The sequence below is a fragment of the Parasteatoda tepidariorum genome, chromosome 5 (genome assembly GCF_982258835.1).
Source record: "Parasteatoda tepidariorum strain Cologne lab strain chromosome 5, Ptep-v5.0, whole genome shotgun sequence".
NCBI classification, from domain to species: Eukaryota; Metazoa; Arthropoda; class Arachnida; order Araneae; family Theridiidae; genus Parasteatoda; species Parasteatoda tepidariorum.
This window is the reverse complement of record NC_141759.1, coordinates 30641354-30659903: the sequence shown is the minus strand read 5'-3', so window position 1 is coordinate 30659903 and position 18550 is coordinate 30641354. Positions and strand designations below refer to the sequence as shown.

Genomic DNA, 18550 nt, shown 5'->3' with positions numbered 1-18550 from the left:
AAGGTAAGATTGCAAGAGAAAATGAGATGTCATAAATGAAGCAATCGAGTTGATTTAAATTCTTAGAATACAGGGAAACAATTCACGGTTAAGAAACTTATTCTGGCACTGAAAAAAAATTAAATAATTGTCTCAATTAAGGCTGTCAAGAAGAAGGTGGGTATTGACGGATATAGCAGGAAGTTAGAAGTTGTGGAAGATAGATGCTCAATCTGTATCAGAATCATTCTTCAATTTGAGCATCTCTCGTAAAAATGGTTATAGTATGAAAACTTAAACAGATCTAATTTTTATTTAAAAAGCATAGCGATATGCAGGAGTGTAGTCAACTCATTATTTTAATACTTAAATAAATACAAGACTATGCATATAATAAAGAAATAAAACAACGAATAGTGGCTTTTTTTAATAAACGCTTGAAAAATGTTTTTTTCCTGCCTCCATATTTTATTTTTGCCTTTACCCATCTTAAAAGAAGCAGTATTCAATTTCGAGTGTATAAGTGCGTTTAAAAATAATAAATGTGGCAGTAACGATACATTTTAACATAATTCTAAAAAGCAGGTCTTTGTGGCACCTTCGTTTAACCGACGGATCGGTTAATGCCAATCGAGACTTATGAAATTTTCAACATTCCGTTGCTTCAGGCTGAGGTGTCTCCTCCGAGCAGAAAAAGATGGGGATACGAATCCGTATCGATTTGTATATTGACGAAACCTTGCCTGAACTTAATGCTACGATATCATTCAATTTAAACGTTAATCAACTTAATAGTCAAATTAAACATCCTATAAGGTTTAACATAGAATCTACTTTTTTAGTGGACATTTCAGAAAATTGTAAAGTACGTATCCGGAAATAGTACTAAGGATGTTGACTTTCGGAAAGTATGTAGTTTTTTTACCGTATTGCCCAAAGTACTTCCTACATATAATAAAAAGCTGAAGTCTGACGACGCAAGAAAAATATTTTTGACCTATAATTTATACTTACATAAAACGCAATCTTGGGTAAATGTTTGGTAAGAAAAAAAATCGACGAATTAGTAACTTTTATCTAACAACAATAAACTAAAAGCGAAAACAAACGCGCAATAATTACAGAAAAATAATTCATTGTAAGTATTCATAAGAATACCCTTCACCCTGAATCAAGTGCGAAAACAATACTAGAGAAATAAGGAAAAAGAATTTCCAACTTAAGTGAAGTAGTAATTAACACGCACGCTTAATCACGGAAATGCAAAATTAAAATTGGTCACCTGTTACTCACCATCACAAAATAAAAAAATGCTTTCATAAATAATTTGCTTCATTGCGGTCTTCGAAAGAGAAGCAGGTGTGGTCTGCAATGTATTTTTTAATAGCAAAACGCTTAATTATAATAAAAAGGATGACTTATAACTTAGGATTATGTTTACGTGATAATTTCTTGGAAGAAGAAAATCGATTAACTAAGCGTAGAGACTGTGAGCAGTCATTTATTAAATGTGTGTGTGTAAGTTATCCGAGAAAGATAATGATTATCTTGATTTATGAATTTAGGATTTATCTCACCATTTTTCGTGTTTGGATTACTATTATGATTGTATTTTTTTTTTCAAAATTAACAGAAGAGAAAATTAGATCCGCTCTTTTAGTTAATAAAAAAAGAAAGTTAGGTATCATTAGTCAAAAAAATAATAATAATAAATAAATTAGGAAGTGAAAAATATCACAGTAATAAGTAAAGCTAGCGAGATTCGGGAATACGAAAAGATAAATTGTTTATTTTAAAATTGAATTTTATAATGATACAAAATAAATTGTTAAAAATAGTATGCAACTAAAGATAATTGAATATTGTTAACAATATATTTCCTAAACATAGCGCTAAAAGTATAAGTTTTTTTTTTTAAACATGATATGAGAAAAATTTGTATTTTTAAAATGAAATCTAATTACTTCTATATCGCTCTCTTTATTTATAATGAAGCTTTATATCATATTAGATTCAGAAAGCATATTGAGTTTGCATAAATTCTGATATGACATTTAGGGTTCCTTGGGCTATTCATCCACTTTTCCTTCGAGGTTAATATCTTCCTTACCTGTACTATGCATGAATCTTTATCGCCTAACGAGATCATCGCCAACAAAACCAATTATTTTTATTTTTTGAAATGCCGGATGCTATTTAGGCAAAGTATGAAATTATTGTCCTGATGAGGTTATTATGTAAATTATGTGCATGTTACTGTGAATGATCGAAATCGGTGGTTGTTGACTTTCACCGGTGAATGTTGACAATCAAATTAGTCGCTTTGGTGAATGTCCGAAATATTTATTACATCCGATTTGATATTAATTTATTCGTGGATATAATTACATTTATTCGATATTTTAATAATTACTGACGATAGATTAGAACAAACATCAGTGTTTGGAGTATCGGGCAATTATATACTGGACAATGGCACATGACTTTAAAAAAACATCAGTGTAAGGTATACCGGGCAAATGTATACCGGGCAGTGGCACTTGACCTTAAAAAAATATCAGTGTAGGATATACCGAGCAAATGTATACCGGGAAGTGGCACTGAACCTTAAAAAAGCATCAGTGTAGGGTATACCGTGCAAATGTATACCGGGCAGTGGCACTTGACTTTAAAAAAACATCAGTGTAGTATAAACTGGGCAAATGTATACCGGGCAATTGCACTTAACCAGACCTAGTATGACTAGTCCGGATAAATGTCCGAAATATATACTAGGTCTAGTGCCACTTTTGCTATAGCTTAAATATTTAAAAAAAATTAAACAACGCGTTTGAATCAATTTTAAACTAATTTATTGCTTTTACGAAATTATTGCTTTAAAATTAAAAAAATAATAATAAAAAACTACGCCAGATAAGAGTAATTGAAGTAATTGCTTTATGCAGCGCATGTGCGGAAAATTTTTTTAAAAAAAATTATCCACGTGCATCTAAAAGTGGATGAATATCCCAAGACACCGACATTTAGTAACCTTTTTTAAACATGTAATTAGGGCCGCGATAGCCTGGTCGGTAGGGCGCTGGGCTAGAGTTCATGGATTCGAACCCCGTCGGCCGAAGACTCCCCGTGTAGTAAAGTGACTGATGAACGTTAACTCTGTCGAGTCGCAAAAGTCCTCCATGTTCCCATAACAAATCAAAACCTCTGGGGGTACTGGATTGGAGATCGATCGTACAATCAATGAAATAAAAATATATTTTGATGATTAGAAATCAGTAAAAGTCTTCGGATTTTCTTTAAATTTTTTTTCCAAATTTTCACTGTTATGACCACCCTGATACTTAATATTCTAAGATTAAACATATGTTTCTTTTTTTTTCCCTTTATAAGATCGATCAATTTATTCCCCAAAACGAGTTCGATTTCGCTGCTTCGATTCGAACTAGATTTATAATTTTTTCAATCCAATTTGCACAAAATACAATAATATTTTTTTAAAAAAAATATATCCTAGCCTTAAAATAAAATTTTCAGAATAATTCCAAAAATTTCACTGTTCTAAGATAACAGTTACATTAAACAACAGCTATTTACAGGAAACGATTCCTTTATTGCTTTTCCAGACACAACTGTTAACTTTCACAAAAACGAATTCAAGGAAACGATAAAATTAATTTTAAAAAAGAGATATTTAATATTGTAGAAGGGAAGGAGTAATTTAATGTTATTCTTCTCACTAATTCAACTACGCAGTGGCCAGAAAAAAAGACAACAAAATGTTTGAAGAAAGGATCAAGAAAAGGGAAGTGGGGGGAGCCAGTGCAAGTAATTTCTTAAAGGAGTCAACACCTCATTATGTGAATCAACATTTTAAGCACGCACAAGTACATGACACTTAGCTGACAAGGACATGGTCGGCCATTAGGAAAAAATAATCCATCCTAAAGAATGTGAAACCGGAGATATTGTGAATGAAAGAGCTTCGGAATAAGTGTGAGAAAAAATAAATGGGACGGAATTAGAACTATTTTATTCTTTAACTGCAAGAGTTGGATTTTTTTTCCCAACCAGAACATGAAGATAAAATTTTTACTATACCATTCAAACCCAGTAGTTTCCCCTTTTCCTCCAGTAGAATATTTAAAATATATTTAACCTTAATATTTAAAATATAATTAATTTTAATACATATCAATTTATTTAATTAATAATCAATCAATTGAATAAAATAAATCATTTAATAATTTACAATAAATAATTTAATTAATTAATTATAATAAATCACTTAATTAATTAAAATAAATCATTTAATAAACTGAAATAAATCATTTAATTAATTAAAATAAATCATTTAATTAACTGAAATAAATCATTTAATTAATTATAATAAATCATTTAATTAACTAAAATAAATCATTAAATTAAATAAAATAAATCATTGAATTAATTAATTGTAATAAATAATTTAATTAGTTAGAATAAATCATTTAATTAATAATAATAAATCTTTGGATTAATTATAATAAATCATTTAATTAATAATAATAAATCTTTGGATCAATTATAATAAATAATTTAATTAATTAAAATAAATCATTTAATTAACTAAAATAAATTATTTAATTAACTAAAGTAAATCATTTAATTAATTAAAATAAATTATGTAATTAATTAAAATAAATCATTTAATTAATTAACAATAGAGTATAATTTAATTTCATTACAACTTAAATTTTAATCAATAAAAAATTATTTAACAATTTAAAGCATTGTTTACAGTTTCAGTTTTTCCCTAAAATATATTCGACTTGTTGAACATACAAGCTATACTAATACACCCCATGCTTTTCCCCCCCTATGCTCACATGGGTTGACATTCGTCAATTCAGACGTTTCAAGGGCAGATTTGCTGGTCACTCCTCCAGGGGCTCCCTATTAGGTGGGCCAACGTTTCTCCTACAGTAAGGACAGAGAATGAAAGAACATCCATGCCTCGTCCGGGATTCGAACCCAGAACCTTTTTGATGCAAGGCCAATTTCCTGACCCCTAAACTACATCCTATACTAAGGTAATAGAGTAAAATATAAAACATAAAACACCCGCTTATTATTTAATCAATATAGGTTAAACATTTTATACATGAAGACAACTATATAAATTATTAACAAAAAATTTATCATATTAAAACTGAAGTTAAACTTTACCTCATAGTGCTTTAAAACTTTCTGCGAAACCCGATATAGTTTTTTATAATAATGATCTTTTCAAGAAACTTCACATGAGCATCAAAACAACAATATCTAAGCACATACGTGTTTAATTATTTCGAGTGTGCGTTAACATTTTCGACAAGTGCGCCAGAAAATAATAATAGTAATAACTAAAAAAAAAAAAAAAAAAAACCCTTTCAAAATCTGATTAGAAAGCATTTATCTACCGTTTGCATTATTCGTTTTTATTTTATCACATTTGTCTGGCCTTAATTGATTTGATAACCCCACCAAATTTAACCAGTATTTAAAGACGTTCATTTACGACGACGTAATCAAACGTTTGTTCATTTTGCGTCATATATATCTGTTCATTTAGATTTATGCTGTAAATTAATATGTACAGTTGCAAATCTATAACTATAACGAAAAAAAAGAAAAAAAAAGATGAACATAACTCTCTACCCTAGAAAAAGAGTTTTCATTGAATTCCTCAGAAAATATTGATTCAGTTACTAAATAAATATTATTTTTAAATGATATGTCTCTGTTTTTTTTATGTACGAATTGCTTTATGAAATATAGGTCGAAAATTTCTTCAGAAATTGAGTTTTAAAATTCGATTTTTCAGAAACTTTTCAGTTGATTTTGTTTAAATTTTTTATTTTGCCATCTGATAATACACTCTTTAAAATAATAAGAATTTGTATACTTTAAAATTTTAAAAAATTCAATTTTATTAAAGAAATTTATAAAAAATAATAAATAATTATTAAAAATAATTTCTTTTGGCTGTAATTATATATCATTGAAAGATGTAATGAATATTTTGTTGAATGGTGCAAATACGAATATTTTGTTGAATGTTGAATATTTTTACATTAATTATCATGGGAAGTTATTATATGGGAAATAATTTCATGCAGAATCCACTTTCAGATGACTGCCGTGCGTCATTGGTGTTAGATTAAATTTTGATTACTTTACATAGAGTTATTTGTTTAGTTTAAATTTTTTTAAAAATTATAAATGATAAAAAAATTAGTTTTTAGAATAAAACGGGTAGAAGTTATAAAGATCAAGTGCAAATAGATGAAAGTTAGGTATAGCTAACTATTTCATAGGAAATCTACTTTTAGCTAGCTGCTATACATCACCATTGTTTGATTAAATTTTGATTAATTTATATAGATTAATTGGTTTAGTTTAAATTTTCAAAAAAAAAAAATTAAATAAATAAATAAATAAGAAAAATAAACTAACAAACTTAGTTTTCAGAATAAACTATACGAACTCTTAGAATAGGTTTAGTTTAAATTTTCAAAAAAAAAAAAAAAAAAAATAAATAAATAAAAATAAAATAAATAAATAAGAAAAATACACTAACAAACTTAGTTTTCAGAATAAACTATACGAACTCTTAGAATAGGTTTAGTTTAAATTTTCAAAAACATTTTTTAGAACACGCTGAGAAATTTAGTTTTCCGAATATATAAAAGATTAAGAAGTTTTAAAAAACAAGCGCAAATAGATGAGAAGCATTTTATACAGCAAATTGCTTCAAAGAAAATCCATATCCAGCTGGTTGCCATAATTTAAACCAACAAATAAATCTGCATTAGAACTCCGTGTTTTCCTTTTTCCCTTTAGAAAGAAAGAGAGAATTTTGGCGAAAAATGTATTTCAATGAAAGGTTCTGGCATTTATCAGTAATTCTTGTCTAGTTTTTCAAAACATTCGCTTTTGTGTGCAACAGCATGAGAGTAAACTGGACTATGTGTCTTGAATCTCGACACTTGAAAAAGGAACTTGTAATTATGGTTCAAAGAACCTGTGCTCTTTTCAGCCTAATGAAACGATCACATCTATCGTTTATTTTGTTGTTTCAGTTTTCGTTTATTAACTTAGGTTCTAATAACCAGTTCATCAACCCAGAGGGTTTGTAAGAGATATTTTGCTGAGAGGAGGCGAAAAAATGACTGCCCATTTTGGTAGCGAGTTTAATTTTATTCTTTCTTTGGATATTCAAATTTGTTTTTACTTTCATTTATTACATTTCGAAATAGTTTATTACAATTATTCCTAACGTTATCCTTCTAAAACAAAAGTCAATAACCATAAAATTTTCGGGAAATTTTTTTTCCAATTTTGTTCGGCAATAAAAGGTGAGATTGAATGAAGAAATACATCTAAGAAATAAGACTTATAGTTTTACCCAATATTATGAATTATTTTATTAACTTAGAAGTTTGTGAAAAAGGATATAAGTTTTTTTTATATCATACAAGCAAAGCTAATTTACACAATACCCAATTTTATGAATTATCTTATTAACTTAGAAAGTCGGTGGAAAAATAATATATAAGTTTTTAAATAATACAAATAAAGTTAATATATCTAATATTATGAACTAATTTTTTAACTTAGAAGTTGGTGGAAAAATAATATTTAAGTTTTTTTAATAATACAAGTAAAGCTAATAAATAATCAATAAGTTAATAAAATAATTCATAATCCAATATTATGAATTATTTTATTAACTTATAAGTAGGTGGAAAAAGGATATAAATTTTTTAATAATACAAGTAAAGCTAATTTCAGTCAATATTTTTGCTAACCTTTCATTTTCTATGTTTGCATACATTTATTAGTTCAGATTTTCTTTATAAATTTTTTATTTTCTTTTAAACACTTTAAAATAACTGTTGTAAATGAATATTTTACAACCTGATGTTGAATGAACTAATAAACTACACAGCAGATAAAATGGAGATACAACATTGTAGACACGTAGAGATATTTATAAGCTTGATCGATAATTAGAAGTTGTTTCATTTACTGAGAGGAAAATTTACTAAAATTGTTCACTAGATGATTAAATAAAATATATTTTTCAAACTTTAACGTTTACTTACTTATATATCTTTCCTCTTCGATGTTTTTTCATGCGCAAACATTGTAACATACGAAGGGTAAATATCACACTACAACTGCTGTGCGAATTGGGAGATTAGGCTACACTGTATATGTATATATATATATAAATATATATTATCTTGCATTTGCCGTTTGTGTCATAACAAAATAGAAAATTTAAGAAAAATAAATTTTGTTTTAATTAAATTTATTTTAAACATAACAAATTAAAATAAATTGTACTCATATAAGTAAGACATAGCAATGAATAACAGAATGGTTTTTTTTATTGCAAGAACAAAAAACAATTATTTTTATGTTTCCGATGTTTGCAATTTTTAAATAATTTTTTAACCATTTTGACAGCTACAATATGTTTGGAATTTTTTTTTTTACATCATATTGAGTTTAACGTTAAAAATATATGTTTTTTTTTCAATTACAAAAGTTAATTTCACATAGAAATTAAGTGGTTGTGAGTTATTGTAAGTGCATTCTTTTTGGAGTTTTTTCTATTAAATGTTCAGCTTTTGCAATACAGCCACTGTGCAGTGATTTAAATTTTACGCCAATACAGAAATTACAATAAATATATAAAGTTAAAAGTACTGGTTTTATAAATTCTAGGACAACTAGTCAAAATATGTGTATTTTGATTCTTTGAAAATAAAATTGTTAATATTATTTAAATAAAAATCTTCTTATAATTTAATTAATTTAGTATAGCATTTACTTCTGTAATTTTATTCTTCTTTTTAGTAATACTAAAAATGTTTCGCTATGGTGAAAAATTTTCCAGAAACGGCATTCGCGCTTTCGCGTAAATTATACAGGTCTGCAAATCAATATAACAAGTATCCTTTTTAAATAAAATATTTTAGATCATAATTCACTGTTCCATTACTCAGAAATGGATTGCAGATCTTTTTATGTCAATGGCAATAAAATATGTAATAAAATGACAATAAAATAAAGTTATTTGACACAACTTCCAGGTATAAAAATAAAATAAAAAATTGTGAATTCTCTGCATATTTTATTTATAAAAAAAACTAAATTACATTTCAGCAAGAACAACTATTAATTAGCGGTTAATTTCTAAATAATTACTCAGCAATCGACAAATATAGTTCCATCGAATAAATACTACAGCTTCTATTCCTAATCATAAAAGTCGAATTATACTAGACATACTTATTTCTCATAGCGTCAACGCATGCAAATAAGTTCCCCGAGAAAGAATACAAAAAATGGAATAAAAATGTTAACAAGATTAAAAGAGGTCAGATATCCGAACTTTGACCACTACGATGTGATCCCGTACTGGAAGGAAAAAAAACGCATCTTAAATATCTTCTTATTAAACTAAAAAGGTAAAGACAGAACCTTAAAGAAAGGGAATCTGGTATTTAGGTTATTGCCTACCTAAGGCTAGCGGCAACTCCTAATTTCTTGGTGTTGATGCAATTCATACCCTCCCCATCATTCTAAGTAATCGCGTCTAGTGATTCTTCTTAGAGGAATGCCATGAGCAAGGTTTTGGAGGATGTGGTTTTTCTTTCTTCTTTTCCATTTGTGTATAAGGATGCTTACAGACGGCATGGCGGTTAGTTTAGTTGAGGCTTTTACGAACGATTCACTCAAAAGACAATACGCGAGTGTGGATGGGCAGGTTTTTCTTTTAATCTATTGAAAAGGTGGGTTGTTTGGGAAGCAGTCTGTAATTTTTGTTCGTTTTTCCGCACGCCTGGCTTTTCACTTTGAATACGAGGCGGACAAAATGTATTGTTACATCATATAATGAAGGTGGCTGAACGATAATTAACGACATTGTCAAGGTCAATTATTGAATATCTGTTCATATTTTTTAAAAAAGCAATTGCTATTGATGGTGAGACCCGCACATGGAGAAATCAGGTGATAAAATGCACCCTGTGCGTCGCAGTTTTAGTGAGTAGTGGTGCTACTGGAATAAAATTTAACTGGAATAACTGGATCATTTGATAAAATTATTAAAACCAATTGATCACACAATTTTAGTGCATTTTATCTACAAACGTGTAGATAAAAGCGAGACGTGGAGAAATCAGGTGATAAAATGCACCTTGTGCGTCACAGTTTTAGCGAGTAGTGGTGCTACTGGAAAAAATTTAACTGGAATAACTGAATCATTTGATAAAATTATTAAAACCAATTGATCACACAATTTTAGTGCACTTTATCTACAAACGTTTATATAAAAGCGAGACGTGGAGAAAGCAGGTGATAAAATGCACCTTGTGCGTCTCAGTTTTAGCGAGTAGTGGTGCTACTGGAATAACTGGATCATTTGATAAAGTTATTAAAACCAATTGATCACACCATTTTAGTTCACTTTATCGACAAACGTGTAGATGAAAGCGAGACGTGGAGAAAGCAGGTGATAAAATGCACTTGTACGTCGTAGTTTTAACAAGTATACGTGTAACATGAGTAAAATGGCTAAAACCATTTAATTTTATTATTTAATTTTATAACAGTCATTGAACAGCAGACCCAATTTTGAATTTACGTCTACTAAAGTTCAACTCCGTAGCCTTGTAATTTTGAACCCAATCCAGAGGACCAGGGGACTCCTGGTTGAAGTATTGTGAGAAATTTGCCCTCGTGAAAGACTTTTTTATAGAACTAACCCGCATTTGCGTTACATGTTGAGGAAAACCACGAAAACCTCTCACGCTTAAACTGACGGCAAGGGAGCGTCTGCTGTTCAACGACGGTTATAAAATAAAATATTCTTCCATGGTTATTTACAGATACATAACAAAAGAATAACACATCTTGTGCTTAATTACAAATAACCTCTTTCCAGTTACATCAAGCTAATCTTCGCTAACGCTCACTTTCTAAATACACAATTAAATAATAATTCTAAAAATAAAACTGAATGTATGAAAAAACAAAACATAGTTTACTGCTTTTATTTTTTAAATAATATAAATTTTTGTATCCATTAAAAATATTATGAGATGTATATGCTGTTTATTGCAGGTGAACATTAATATATACAAGACATATTCCTGCTTTGAATAACTAGAGTTTGTTAAGAGTATAAATTTGTGTGAGCGGGGAATAGATAAGAACTAAAATGTAATAAAATTGAAAAAAGAGAAAGAAAAAAAAAGGATTTTTAGCCTATATTTTTAGGTTGGAATGAAAACTAAAATATAATTTCTAAGCCCAGTGGATTGATTTATCAAATAAAGAAAAAAAATGTCAATAACACAAGATAGTATTTTTAGTTGTAAAGAATGAAATGCTTATCATCTTTAATAACACACTTTGAAGTAGTCATGATAAATTAAATTTCATTTCCATCTACAGCTAACCAAAAAAGCACAAAATAAATAAATAAAAAGAAATGATGAAGACATTTCGCTTTATTTATCATTTCATAATGTTCCGTAAAAGAGAATTATTATAATTTATGTGTCTAAAATATGTGTTTAAAGACTGTTATTAGAAAATATTTTTTATCAATTTTTTTTCACTCCAATTGAATGAGCTAAAAAATCGAATTTTATTTATAATTTACCATAAGAAATAAATTATAAGAAAATTTATTATAAGAAATAAATTTTATTTGAAATATAAATCCGCTTTTTATTGATAAAATATGGTGAATTGAATAACTTTAGGTCAAAGTTAATCTGTTTTTAATTCAATTTATAATTATTTGAACAATTCATAATGATAATTTTAATTTAAATAAATAAATATATATCTAAAATTATTTTTGAGAGATCAACAATTTAAATCAGTTTTCTGTTTAAAAATAATAAAAAGCGCTTAAAAATTAACGCATGTTTATATCATTTGTGTTGTATTATTAAAAAATTGCATGTCTACATTGTTGTTTTAAGGATATAATTTTTACTAATATCGGTAGTGCTGCCATCTATAAGCTTTTTGATAAAGTTTTAACTCATTTGACATTTTATTCGACTCGATTATTTTACTCGACATTATTAGAAAATATTCGTTACACGGCACATTATTTTTAGATAAAAAGATAATTAATAATAAAATGGCGATTAAGTGATAAACAAAAAGTACTACCTGCTACTGAAAGCCAGAGCCAGCTGGTCAATTGCATCAAAAAAATTCGAAGGGTCTGATTTCTCGTCTTCATAATTGTATCCTATAAAAATATTATTATTTGTTATTGCATTTAGTAACTAAACTTAAAATGTATAATTTAATTATGTTTTTAATTTCACAAAAGTTTGATGAAATCAGCACGCAATCTACGGTACTTATCGGTCATGGGTATCTTGATGCCAAGTGCACTTACACAAGGGGCTAATACAGGGGATCAACTTCATATCTATGACCTATACATTAGAACAGCATTGAAATCTAGTTTACATTTGGTACCAGCTAGATTATAGACCAAAGCTATATCCAAAATCCTCAACATCGCGAAAATACACATCAAATGCGAGAATATCACGATCATTATTGATGATTATTATTATCGAATGAGACAATAACGCGCCATCATTGTCTGCAACATATTAACAATGATAATATTGCGAAGATTATACATAACCATAGTTAATGTAGGTAATGATAAATTTTATTTGGATATTGAAATTATTGACCAATGTTAACATAGTATAAACGTGATAAAAAGCGATAACTATTGGTAACATCAGTTTTTGGCACATTTTGGAAAGAAAAAAATGTTTTGAGAACATTATGAAGAGTGAAAAGGTTATGAACATGATAGTGTGGATAGGACATTATATCATCTGATATGGACATTAGTTTTTGAATAAATTTTCTGTCAAAGTATTTTTTTCGTCATGCAGTTTTGACAAAGGTTTTAGTAGTAGAATGATTTTTTGGAGTCACCTACTCTTTTAAACTGCGGTAATTACTACTTTTTGACTTTTACCCATGATATTAATTTATTTTATCACGAAAGATGAACAAAATTTTTTTTACATTTTTGTTGTATTAGATTATTAGAAATTAACGTGGTCATATATTCGGTCTTTATTGAAAATAATACTTTTTGGAATAATTTCAAGTAGGGGACTAACGTAATAATGTACTAATGTTAAATAGGGGACTATATGTAAATTAATATAGAAATATTTTTTCAATTTTTTTCTTCTTGAAATCTTTTCTTTGCCAGATGACTTTTGAGTCCGTAAAAAAAAAAGAAAAAAAAAAGAAGAAAAATCGTCGCTTGAAAGAGAACCAATTTGAAAAGAGTTGAGTAATAGGATGGGGGGTATTTTAGAGTGGAACATAAGGTGTTTTTAAACATTTTAGGGTAGAGAGGAAAAGTTGCCACTCACCATTATTAAGAAATATGCGATATCTGAGTTGATATTTTCTGTCGCAAGTGTCCGCGGTGTTGAACGTTTCCAGACGATCAGTAATTTACCACATGCTTTTCTCTCCATACCCGTTCCATTATATGGAACTCGATGAAAGGCTGGATCTGACTTAGAGATCATCGCTCAGATCTCTTTTCTCAAATCGTTTTTGAGACCATCCATAACCATTATCAATCTGATGATCACTGGTTACATGTCTATACAGATGGCTCGTTTTGTGACTTTTCATAGTGCGCTGGAGCAACATCTCCTAGAAAATAGAAGTCCCCCGCACGGGTTACCATAAACGAGAAATCCGATCCCTTAGTAGTCCGAACGTAGCGACATCTTTCGTATTTTTACCTCACTGCGACTGCTAAATTGATTCGTGCAGAGGCCTTTCCTCTTCTAGGGGGTATAGGATGGAGATGGATTCTTCAGTGCTTTGTGCGTTTTGCTTTCAGAGCGTTTTCCCCCCTTCAGTTCTTTTCTTCAGAGCGTTCTCCAGGATGGAAAATTTCACGACTCATTTTGATGGGAAGTTGCAGTCGATTCTTGTAACAATTAAACAACTTTACATTCCACGAGACTTTTTTTAAAAGAGCAGTTATCTTTTTTGACTCTATTTCCGCACTACAAGTTCTTTCCTGTAATAAGGAGACCAAAAATTGTCTTGGCTTGAGATGCAGGAAATTGTTCGAGAATTTCCATAATAAAGTCCCTCCATGATTTCACTTCCAGTGACTTCACTCCCACTGTGACATTGCGAGGAAAAAGAAAGCTGACTGCCAGGACTAGAAGGAATCTTTGATTCCACAGAAACCTTCTTGGAACTTAGGATTCCATTTAGCTAAATTTGAAATTGCTAGGAATTCCAAGTTAAAATAGTAATACTTCAGAATGTACTCTTCTCTAAACCACAGCTTATTCCTGATTGACCTTATGCGGTTGTAGTTTCAACTTTTAGACTTTTACATTTACTTGACATGTACATGTACTTGTACATTAGATACGTACTTGTACAGACATTTACTTTTATACATGTTTACTTTGCATCTGGACGAGTGCTCTTGATCTTCTCTAATAAAGAAATATTGGTCTGTTGGCGTAGCGGCCTACGACTGGCATTTGATAATAATAATATCTTCAGCCACAAGTTATGAAAATTTGATTAAATACGTTAAAAGTGGAAAAAAATATATAGATTCTGTTGATCAGCTTACAGTAGCGCTTAAAAGTTATTATTTCCTAAGAAGAATATCCGTACAAAATTTTATAATTATCACTGAATACCTTTTGCCACCTCAAAGCCAGTAAAGTTTGGATCTGTTTATTGGGGTGACAGAATTCAATTTTATGAATTGATATATCATGCATCTTCAATAGGTCAATATAAAGCTTCGGCGTCGTTGAGGCAGCAGAAGTTTTACTTCGTAATAAGTATAAGAAATTAAGTTATGATTCTTAAGTTTTGTACAGATATTCTTATTTTCTATAGATAATCATTGTTCTTGTATCTATATTCTTTTTGAAACATTATCATAAGCCAATCAATTATACCTGTGAGTTTTTATAACTTTTTTCTTTAAATTTTACTCTAATTATCAGGGGGACCGGAAAGTAATGTCGTTTCGGTGCATTTGCTATTTGTTATCAAGATTTTATTTTTAGTCAATAATGTATTCATCCCTGTTAGCAATAAACTTTCAATGCCGGATCGAAAAAAATGGATTGGCTAACGAATATTAAATGTGCCGAAACGACATTACTTTCCGGTCCCCCTAATATAATCAAATTTCAACCCATTGTAACGTCAGCTCAGAAGATATCAATTCAGAATTATTAGCTTTTGCATGGTTCATATTAATGGCAGATGACCAACTTTTCTCGCTGTATCACTAAAATATTTTAGACTTTTCGACCACCCCTACGTCATAAGGAGATAGAGGGTGGATTAAATACGGTAGCAGTACAAATATTGAACTGAAGAAACAATTGGGTACTTGCAACTCAAGAAGAAGTGAAGTGATTATGCCTAACCATGAGATTTAAATCAGATTTAATTGGATATCCGAAAATGACGTCACTTGCGTGTGAGATAGGCTTCTGAATCGACAAATGCCATAATTTACGTACAATGACGTCACTCGCAGGTATCCAATTAACTGAGCATTAAACGAAAACAACTTACCTTTCACTTGTTGAATTAGAGTACCGGCGGTCATTAACAACTCAGTCGATTGTATCGGCGGGTATTTTTCTAGAATACTCCTCAATATTCTGAGAACTTCTCCTAATCGCTCATGGGAAGTGACGCGCATAGTTTCTGTTTTATCTGAAAGATTCAAAAATAAACATTTTCCTTATTTGTCTCAAAAAAATACTGTAATTTGAATTTTTATTTGCATGCTTGTTTCAAATTGATCGTTTTCAATTCAAACATGATTAAAAATAAACAGTAAATAAATGGCATGCTTAAGAATAGCATACAAAAAAAAAAGATGGAAATTGTAAACAGTAAATAAAAAAGTTTTAATTAAATGTTTCTTTAATATTTTTATTTATTTATTTACTTATTTATTTTTTATGAAATACCAGTTTTTGTTAAGTTCTTTCTAGAGCGTAAGTCAAGTTGAACGCTTCCCCTCCCCCTTCTTCACTTTCTCAACTACTCGACTGAGAAATGAGTACATTTTAAGAGGACACGGTACTCTTTGGACAATTTATTTTAAATAAACAGGATAAATTTTTTTTGGATGCTTTCTAATCATACTTAGGGCCCTATAAATTATGCGAAGATGCGGAAGATGCGGAAACCCGCATAATTCACAATTATCCGCATAATTTACAATTTTCCGCGTGAGCGCAGCATATCTGTATAGTTTTTATTTTTCAGCAAAATGTATTCATTTACCAGATAAATTTCTCCTTAAGGGTTTTTTTTCAATTGAAAAATATCTTCTTTTTCAATTCCAAGAATCTTTATGGACAGGTGGACGTTTGCAAAGACTTTCAGTTCATTGCAGAACACGCTCAGATATTAATAGATACTCTTCTCTTTTTCGAAACATGTGGTGTATTTATTCACAAAGCTTACAATAAGATTTTTGATCTGCGGTCTAAACTTCGATGTAATTCTCAGGCATCATACTCACGAAAAGATTCACGCAACGTATTTCTTCAAGAAGTGTTTCAAAAAACAATTGCAAAGTTGAATACCTACTACTCTCCAGAACTAGACGTATTCAAAAAACGCGAGCCCAAGTTTAGTCAACCTGCATTAAACTTCATGAAAGCTGCTCGAGTTTTCGATCCAGAACAAATAGTCAACCTCAATATTGAAGACGACGATGTATTCAAGAATATTCCAGGAATGAGTGGTCAAGATATAAAACTCGAGTATGCTGCTTTCAAAGAATATGTAAAAGAATGTTCAAACCAGGACTTAATTAGATTCTGGAATTCAGAGCTAGTCTCAGAGAGATTTCCAGAACTTACAAAAAAAGCACGACAAGTGCTCTCAGTGCTTCCTAATTCAGTAGACTGTGAAAGAGCTGTATCCTGCTACGGCCAAATTTTCACAAAACAAAGACAGAGTTTGAAAGAAAGCGCAGCTTCTGGACTAACTTCTCTCATTTTAATAAACTTTAATAATTGTTCTGATGTAGAAAATGGATGTACAATACATAAGAAGGTAATTTAGTTGAAATCTTTACTGTATTCATTGAAAAAAATTTTTATTAAAGCAGGAAAGAAAGTTGAACTTTTTTAAGAGATTTTTTTTTTCAGTTTCAATTGTTTTCTGGGTCATTCGCAACCTGCATGCATAATTTTTAAAAGACACCGCATCCTTGCCGCATAATTTTTAAAAATCGCCGCATCCTAGCCGCATAATTTTTAAAAAATTTCCGCATAATTTATAGGGCCCTAATCATACTCAATTAACAATTAATAATTTATTGTAAGAAAATTGGAAATATTAATATTTTTATAAATTTAAAAATATGTAAACAAATTTCTCATTTTTCAGAATTTAATGTTTTTTGTATATTATTATTATTATTTTTCTGGTTTGTGATAACAATGATTACCAGTACAAAACTGTGTATTGATTTACTTTTATACTCTATGTTACCAATTGAACATTTTCTATGCATAGCTTATGTACAAAACAAAAGTATCGTTCAAGCAGGCATAACACGCTATAAAAATTTAAGCTAACTTATAAATTACTTATTTAAAGCACAGAAAAAATTTATTTTAAAGCTTTATTTTTGATAGATAAAAATCCTTAGAGATTTAATTAGTATGAAAACAAAAACAAAAAAAAATCCTTAGAGATTTAATTAGTATGAAAACAAAAAAAAAATTCTTAGAGATTTAATTAGTATGAAAAAAATCCTCAAGATTTAATTAGTATGAAAACAAAAAGAATCCTTAGAGATTAACAAAAAAAATTCTTAGACATTTAATTAGTATGAAAAAAAAAACATTCTTAGAGATTTAATTTGTATTTAAACACAATTACAGGGGTCGGACAACTGTAGGCACAGTTTAAAAGATCATGTCTGAAGCTATTAGATATAGGGTCTTGTTTACTCATGCAAACTTTGTATTGACTAAAATAAGCTTAAAAAGTTAAAAGCCTCCTTCCTTTTTCAATACCATTATTAATTAAAAAAAGAATTCTAATATGCCAATTGCAATCCTACAGAAAGTTTCGAAAACTTTTGGTATTGAAACTAGAAAGAATGTTATTAATCTCTTCTCTGTGGATGCGAATTTTGCTTGGATAAATAAGACATCATTTGTATAAGCTTCTAGTATGATCTTTTAAATTGTGCCAAGCGTTTCACCATGTAAAATTTTCCAAAACATTTACTACCAAAAGAAAGATTTTTTTTTTTACATAGAGTTATTAGAGAAGTGTTTCCATACTTTTGCCCAACCTCAGTACATTCTTAGAGATTTTACTAGTATGCTAACACAAAAAAAATTCTTAGAGGTATAACCAGTGCGCACACACACGCATAGAAAAATCTTAAGAGATTTAACAAAAAAAGTAAATATAAAAA

The 18550-nt window shown here is 29.2% G+C and overlaps 1 protein-coding gene across 5 annotated transcripts in view; it reads right to left on the bottom strand.

Moving 5' to 3' along the window:
* LOC107445775 (rho GTPase-activating protein 45) overlaps nucleotides 1-18550 on the bottom strand; it is a 233965-nt gene that overhangs the window by 91167 nt on the left and 124248 nt on the right. For 4 of the 5 annotated variants that reach the window (XM_087163600.1, XM_087163599.1, XM_087163598.1 and 1 more), the window contains exons 3-4: nucleotides 15667-15810; nucleotides 12205-12286 (exon numbers count right to left, since the gene is read on the bottom strand). In XM_087163600.1, the coding sequence (XP_087019726.1) occupies nucleotides 12205-12286; nucleotides 15667-15810 (226 nt within the window). Of the gene's footprint in view, nucleotides 1-5184; nucleotides 5207-12204; nucleotides 12287-15666; nucleotides 15811-18550 lie in introns of those variants that run through there. The other variant, XM_087163605.1, reaches the window with a different exon arrangement.